The sequence below is a fragment of the Sebastes fasciatus genome, chromosome 24 (assembly GCF_043250625.1).
Source record: "Sebastes fasciatus isolate fSebFas1 chromosome 24, fSebFas1.pri, whole genome shotgun sequence".
In the NCBI taxonomy this organism is placed as follows: Eukaryota; Metazoa; Chordata; class Actinopteri; order Perciformes; family Sebastidae; genus Sebastes; species Sebastes fasciatus.
This window is the reverse complement of record NC_133818.1, coordinates 2,312,951-2,320,969: the sequence shown is the minus strand read 5'-3', so window position 1 is coordinate 2,320,969 and position 8,019 is coordinate 2,312,951. Positions and strand designations below refer to the sequence as shown.

The 8,019-nt window shown below is 40.4% G+C and overlaps 1 protein-coding gene across 1 annotated transcript; it reads left to right on the top strand.

The window, feature by feature from the left end:
- Window positions 1–42: 42 nt before the first annotated feature.
- Window positions 43–7,235, top strand: LOC141762805 (uncharacterized). The gene is made up of 7 exons (XM_074626881.1): window positions 43–365; window positions 499–756; window positions 1,606–1,899; window positions 1,993–2,262; window positions 2,694–2,777; window positions 2,893–4,473; window positions 6,473–7,235. Exons 1-6 carry the CDS (start codon window positions 58–60, stop codon window positions 2,957–2,959), a joined length of 1,281 nt encoding a protein of 426 aa, XP_074482982.1. The 5' UTR covers window positions 43–57; the 3' UTR covers window positions 2,960–4,473; window positions 6,473–7,235.
- The last annotated feature ends 784 nt before the right edge of the window (window positions 7,236–8,019 follow it).

Below are 8,019 nucleotides of genomic sequence, written 5' to 3'. Positions count from 1 at the left end.
GAGAGGAGGCCGAGCAGCTGTCCTCTCTGCTGCGGCTGCTGGGGTTCACATATACTAATGAATGAAAATGTGGTAATAATTGACTGTTCTAACATATATTCATACATTTCTATCTGCAGACTGAGTAAGAAGACTTTCCATCAGCTACTCTCCCTCCTTTATGAAGTCCAGGACAAGGACTTGACCTGGTCCTTCTTGAGTAAGGTAGGTGGAGACCTGACCTCCTGCTGTCTGAACTGGGAGCTTCTTCACTATCTGCTGCAGTCATCAGCTCAGACCTTCACCGTGAACGTGAGGAAGAACAGCTTCTTACAGGAGAGCATCGCACGTCTGCTTCCCTTTCTGGACAGGATTGTGTTTAAAAGGTGATCAATTTGTTGTTTTACATTTTACCAGATACAGACATGCAGTTTATCTTTTTTAATCACTTCCACATGTGTTGTTGAGGCTTGTTTTCACTAAACAAAGTGTCCTGGTGAATACACTTAATGCTTTCAGACCCTGTCCCACCTTTGTGTTGACCGCCATCAGAGAGATCTATAGAGCTGGAGCTGGTCCCATTATACCCAGTTTACTGAGGTCATTGGATCATGTGATCAGCCTGACCTGCAGAGAGATGGACTCGGTGGACTGTGCCGCTCTGCTCTTCACCCTCAAACACAGTGACAGAGTTAAACTGGACCTCCTGTGGACCTCCATCCCAGCAGGGGAAATAGAGTCCATCCTCTTTATGCTGGACAAAGTTTCTCAACTCAGGTCAGACAGTAGTGATGGTGTCTCAATGCTGTACCTGTATCAGTACGCCCCACCACACAGGATATACTTCACCTATCCCTGGAAAACATGTATTAATGTATACATGACATCACAGGATCATTCAGGTTCATTACACATCGGTTCTTAGTAGTTTTGTCCATCATTCTATCAGTAATAATCACATCATACTCACCAAGATCTGTGAGCACGGTGCTGAAAACAAGTCTGATCAGGAATCACATGAGCGATCACACAGGTTGGAAACAAACCAACAGCTTTTCCAGATCCTCTAAACCACTTTATGTGGAGGTCACACTGAAAGTGATGAAAGAAGATGTCAGTAATGATCCCTCAGAGGAAACTCCAGTCAGTACAGTGGGACCAAGCTGAAGCAGGAAGCTGGTCTTTAAACTGTGATGCTGACTGTTTGTGTCATAAATCTACTGTTTAGTGTCTCTTTAACACAAGTAGGAGGTTTGTTTCCAACCTGTCTGACCGCTTCTGTTTCTCGACCAATCAGAATGCTTATCAGTGATAAGTGACCTTTGACCTGCAGCCTCTACTATAGTCAGACGTCATATTCACATTTTAACAACCTTCTTTTTTTTAATTTGAGCACAAAATTAAGTTATTGGGCAAACAGTGTGGGTAATCAAGTTAGTCAGGAAATGACTCAAATAAATATGAAATATAGAAATGCCAAGATAAACTGGAGGGGGCTTTAATTAATATTATTGTATTTAATATTTTTTGTTTGGAGTAAATGTGAATCTGCAGATCATATTGGTGACTGATCAATGAAACCACATGGTTATATTAGTTTAATCTATAGATGAATTCTCCTCCCAGTGTTGACAGGAATCTGCTGCTGAGGTTGGTCCACTGCTGTGCTGCCTCTGAGGCCCAGCAGGGGGCAGCAGTCAGCCTGCTCAGGACTGTGCAGCACAGGCTGGATCTGTCCTGCTCCTCCTGTGTGGATCTGGATCAGAGGGACACTCTCCGTCTGACTGGTGACGACTGCAGGGCCGTCTCCATCATCCTGAGACGCAGCAGCCGGGACACGCATCTCATCCTGCAGGACTGTGAGGTGGAGGACGGCGGACTGGACCTGCTGTTTCCTGTCCTCGACAGAGTCCGCCTCAGGTGGGAAAGACCACAACATGACTGAAACCTGAGAAGAAGCTTGTTTTCATTCATGTTTCTGCAGCGTAACGGTCTTCTCTCTGCTCTGTTTAGAGCCAGTAAAGCTGTCCTCCTCCAGCTGCTGTCCCTGGTTCCTGTGAACAGTGAGAGGGACACAGTGAGACGGGCAGTGTCCCTCTGCAGAGCCCTGGATGGAGAGCTGGACCTCAGTCACACCACACTGGATCAGAGGGTCTGTGGAGCTTTGGCCTCGATGCTGTACTCCTCTGAAGAGCTGACAGAGCTGGACCTCAGTCACTGTCAGCTCACTGACCAGCTGCTGCTCACACTCAGCTCACATCTGCACAAAGTACAAGTCCTGGAGTGAGTGGCAAACTGTAAATGTCTTCATGTGCCTAGAACCCATCTAATGCAGTGTTGTCTATATATAGATATACCACAGCAACAGGTGGAGTCTGTGTGAGGTTCAAAAAGAGCCAGTAATGTCAGCTCCTCACAGTTTAATGAGCTGAGAGGTTGGGCTGCACAATTAATCATCAAATATTCATCATGATTTTGGCTTCCCACGATTACATGAATTCATTTATTATCATGATTTATTTATTTATTAAGTTTTTTTAAAGCCAGAATTGATTTATTCTCTTCATTTGAGTCTGTGTGGAAGTAGAAGGAAGTTAAAGCTTTTATTGTTGTAGTCTGAGTCACCTCTACGGCCTCCAGCAGCAGCCGGCTGATCTGATATCATGTACTGTAATAAATGTTCCTCTGTGTCTCTGTTTGTGTTCATGTTCCAGTCTGAGTCACAATAACATCACTGATGCTTCAACCGGCGCGTTGCTCCAGCTGGTCTCCACCAACCCCTCCATTGACACCGTGCGGTGAGCATCCATTCATTAGTGCACCAGCTGTGCTCATCGGCTGACATCACTTCAATGATTCACATGTTATTCTGGCTGAGTGACGTCTGCTCTCTCTGCTTCGCTGTTTTTCTAGACTCTTCAGGAACAACATTGTGGACACAACGTCCTTTAAGAAGGACAAGAAGTTTGAAATATGGTGAAGCGGTCGTCAGTGTGGTGTTTTCTGTCTGATGACCATTAGATGAAAATGTTAGTGTAGTGCAACTACTAATACTGTGTTTGAGGTGGTCTGTTCACATGGAGGTCAAGAGCAGCCAGGGCCTCGTTTCAGGTCTCAGCTTTAACAAAGCCTGAACTCTGAGTGGACTCATCCTGAGGAGGGAAACTCAGAACAGCTGATCAGAGTCCGATCAATCTACTCTGAGTAGGTTGAACCTGAACATAAAAAGCCATCATCAATAGAGCTCTGATACCACGATTCATCTGTAATCCAGTCAACGTAGAGATATTAGTACATGTATATGCTGACTGTGCACATTTAGCTTTAAAAAAGTCAGAGCAGGGAGAAGTGTCAATAACACATTAAAGTTTAATTCAGTGTTGTCCATTGTTGTCCATCCTCCACTAATTAATTAATCCTCCGCTTCGATGCGCGCTGAATGAAGGAGGAAATAAAGCAGCGTGTCTGGCTCTGTAACAGGGAGCAGGTCGAGTTACCGTGGCGACTGACTCTGTTACCATGGTAGCTGACCCACAGTTTAAGTTATCTCTCTTTCTGGAAGAGAAAATCCAGAGTTTACATCATCTCAGGTTTAACTAACTCAAAGTTTTTACTAATCCTCTTTCTCTTTCTGAAACAGAGCTCAGCAGTGTTTGATGATAATCATCTGGAGATCATGACTCCTCTCTTGTTCTGGAGGTGCTGTAGATTATTATTTCATGCTGCTCATATTTAGCATTGACACCCTGAGATAATGTTCTGTTGGGATAATTCATATTTTAGTATTTTGTGGTAACTATGAATGTTTAGTTCATAAAACATGTTTGATACGTTGAGATGACAGTGAATTATCTCAAGGGAATGATCTTGAAATGTAAATATGAGTGTCTGTTCCTTCTCTTTTCCTCATTAAAATCCCTCGTTTACTGTAAACTGCAGTAATCAGTGTTTTCTTGACTTGTGGTTGCATAGAATACAAGATGAGTTCACCAGCTGAGTGACCCAATTTTGTATTTTCTGGAAATTCAATAACTGTTCTAAAATACTGTGAAATGTACAGCTGTAAATATGCTCAATAAATACTCGATATTTATTGATATCTGATATTTATCAGTCCAACACCTGTAGCCACATTGTTTATCCTGCCAAGAATACTGGGACTTAAGTGACCCAGGGAGACATCTGTACAGTATTCAGATACATGTAGGAGCCCAAAGGGAAGAGATGGTCATTACCCGTCTGAGAATAGGACATACAGGATTAAACCAAACCCTCCAGAGAATAGCTAGAGGAGATGTTTAAAAAGCTCACTTTTGTCTCTGTATTTGGCCTGTGATTCTTACAAAATCTTCTCAGCTAGGCAATGCAAACTCTCCGTGTTGTTTGTCTACCAGATCACCAGTAAGAGTAAAGAGTCCATGTGGGAGCTGATCAAGAGCCTGCTGGACGCCTGGTCGGGATGGGTGGTGATGCTGCTCATCGGACTCCTCTCAGGTCAGTCAGGAGCAGCTGATCCCACTCAAAAGACACCTGAAATATGTCTTTATTGTTCTGTTGTTGTTGAAGCTGTCGATTCAAGTCAGCGGTAGCGTTGCACGGTACAGCGATACTAGAAAGGTATGGCGATACCCTGCCATTAAAAACGCTAAAACACCCCGTTTTATTAGCACCGATACTTTAAGAATGACAATGTCTTATACGAGCCGTGAGTTGTGTCGATGTGTGCAGCGGTCTGCTTTAGAGGACGCCATCAGGACTGGGATCCCGCGGGAGCAGGCGGGTAAACAATAAACTGTAGTGATAACCAGAAGGATGGAGTCAACAAATGAAGATTAAAGCAGGTGATGAACCACAGTTCTGCTCTGAGCTGGTGACTCTATCAGCAGAACTCCCTTTAACAAAACAAGGAAATAACAGCGCTGCTCAGATTACTGATCAAATGTACCGATACAATATATTCACCGTCTCTACTGAATCTGTCCAAGCATCTCCTGTAATAATCAGATCTATTGATAACCCTTGGCTGGCCCGGGTAAACAACTGTAGTTAGACACAATCATTATAATTAAAATCATAACCACACTGCCCTCCTGTGGACAAAGTGCGTAAGTACATCTCTTTCTCTTTTATTTTGTAGGATGTAACCGGAAGTCTGGCCTGTATGTAATTCCTCTAACTTGATATTAATGTCGTTGTAGTTACCGACCGTGTCCACTGGAGGGCGTTAAAACTCCTTTTCTAAATGATATTATTTAGATTTACCTGAGGCTGTAGCTAGTTTACCTTTACATTTAAATATTACTGATATTACATAAAGTAAATAATCAGAGCTAATATTAGAAGATAGCAGGCTCAGCTAAACCCGACGATCATCTTCCCTCAGTCCATCGAGTCTATCGATTAGCGTTTGTGTTTTCAGTCTGTTGAGTCTTCAGGGCCGCCGTAGTACGTCACAATTAGTTTACATTGTTAGCAGAAGCTAACGAAGCTAAAGCTACTTTCCTCCTAAATTAATGTTCTCGCACTTTTGGTTAGTAGGAGAAGAAAGTTTAACTGCACTACAGTGAAGTCAGAGTAAATCTTATCGTAATTCTGTCAGCGAAGCATTCAAACTGAAATAAAACAACAATCACTTCTTTTATAAGTTTTATTTTGTAGGATGTAACCGGAAACTGGGCTTATTGCATGTCAGCCAAACTTCCGGTTACAAGCCAATTTTATAAGTAAAATATGACTTTATATAATTTTATTAGTAAAAGATATATGACTTAAGATCATTTTATAAGTAAAAAATATGACTTTAAATAATTTTATAAACCGTTTTTGATCCCAAATCACAGCATGTCTTCCTCTATGGTGTTCCTCAAGTTCTAGGTGTCTTAATGTGGTATTTTGGAGGGATTATTGATCATTTTTATCAATTCTCCAGTGGTAAAAAATTGTTAAATTTAGCACAAAATCTGTGTAACAAATGGTATCAACCCCAAAATTGCTGCAACAACTTATGAGACATAACACAGCATGGGGATCATATACTTCTATTATTATGCTCTTAGCCCTTATACACCAGAACAAGTTGACACACAATGCTGAGCTGCATCTTAAATTAATCTTCAGGTTCTCAGCTTTCAGATGATGTACAACACTACTATGTGACATCTACTGCTGACCTGCTATCTCCCCCTAAAGACCCTGTACCTCCTTAAGAAAGACTAAAACGGCTCTACTGTGGGTCTCAGAGGGTTCAATTTGACAGGATTAAATTCACCCTCAGAGGCTCAGTGAGCTGTGAAAACGTCTGTGTGTCTGTGGAGAACCAGTTCAGGAACAAGTTGGGAAAGAAGAAGAAAAACTTGATCAAATCTTTAGTTTTTAAAGAACTAAATTAGACTCTTACTTCTGTGGGATTCTAAAAACTGTTCAAATAAGAACTGGCGATCAGTCTTTGGTCGCTGTGTATACGTGTGTTTAAATGTGTGTCTGTGTGTTCCAGATAGAGAGGATTTATGAACACATCATGCCGGCCTGGAAGAAGCTGTTTGAGGAGAAAAAACTGTGAAAACTGCTTTATGTTCAGTTCCCATCTCGACCACCGGAGGGCGACATCGTTCTCCTGATTTCAAGAAGAAGGTTACGTGATTAAGAGACAAAGACATATTTTTTTAATAATAATTCAAGAAAAAGCTTGCGTATATATATGAAAATAAATGTTTGGATTGGGTGGATTAGTTGCTAATGTTAAACTTTATTTCCAGAATAATTCAACTGGGTATTAGTGCTACTGTTGAGAAAAAATGTAAAAGTAATGATTCTGAGAAAAAGTCGTAATATTTTACATGAATTAATTTGACAAGAAAAGGATAAAGTCATGATTTAATAAGATAATCTCTGTATATATTGTGACTTTTTTCTCAAAATATTTAGACTGTATTGTAGAAATCCTAAATATCCACATCTTTGTCCTTTTTAGGATTTTATTTTATATGTTCCTCTGTAATTTTTGCATGTACGCTGCATATTTAATCAAATTGTTTTCAGCCAAAGATAAATGCTGCCTGCTAAACTTTGAACTAAAGAAGCTATAGTTCATAATTAAACAACTTTTTGGTTTCATTTATTTCAGTTTTAATTATCATTTTATCATCTCACTGTTCCTTTTCTTATTATTTCATTATTATAAAAAAAAAAAGAAGTTTAACAACTTTTTATTGTCAATCTTTACTTTACAAATAAAGTTATTGGGAGCGGTCGTACAATCTTTTGTCTTACATTGTCTTCTGTTTGGGTTTTCTGAAAAAAAAAGTCTACATTGTTAAAAATCCAGAAACAACAACGAGCTCCTTCGCTGCAATTAGATATCTGATTTATTGATTATTGTTTTCTTTAAAATAAATGTTAGAAAATAGTGAAAATGTTCATCATAATTCAAAGAAATCTTCAAATGTGTTATTTTGTCTGACCAACAGACCGTCTCCATCTTGGGTTTTGGCTGTTTTGTAGGCCAACAGGAGGTTAGCATCTCCCTGGTTCCCTCCACAAAAAGCCAATGGGATTCTTCCATCGGGTTTTGGATTATTGCAGAAAATGAGCTCTGTGGCAACACACGTTTATGATACTTATACGTTTTGTTCAGTAAGATAATCTCCACAAATGAACACCACTTTTATGATTCTTGAAGTGTGAATGCAGTCACCAGAAGTTAAAAGCAAACGTTAGGCAATAAACCAACTACACCACGGTCACATGAGCGTGAGTATACACAACGAGGCTGTAAAGGAGGACGAGTTGGCGTTAGTAGTCTCATTTAGACACTTGTTCGTAACCGCCTTTTTAAAGACACGTAAAGGCTTTAAAACTCACAAGTGGGGTATTTTATATCGTAGAACAAAATGTTTAAATCTCTTCAGCTTGTGTTAACCACAGAACTTATTTCAGGCATCTAACTAAAAACCCATTCAATGAACCCATCGACTTTGAGACGTGGGAACAGGAAATGCCTCATTCCTGTAGCTCTCTATTAATTGACAAATATAATAATTG

Coding starts and splice junctions, on each gene's coding strand:
- LOC141762805 (XM_074626881.1), top strand. CDS start 58: ATGAATGAAAATGTGGTAATAATTGACTGTTCTAACATATATTCATAC. Junction 1,900..1,992: donor CTCGACAGAGTCCGCCTCAG/GTGGGAAAGACC, acceptor TGCTCTGTTTAG/AGCCAGTAAAGCTGTCCTCC. Junction 2,778..2,892: donor CCCTCCATTGACACCGTGCG/GTGAGCATCCAT, acceptor CTGTTTTTCTAG/ACTCTTCAGGAACAACATTG.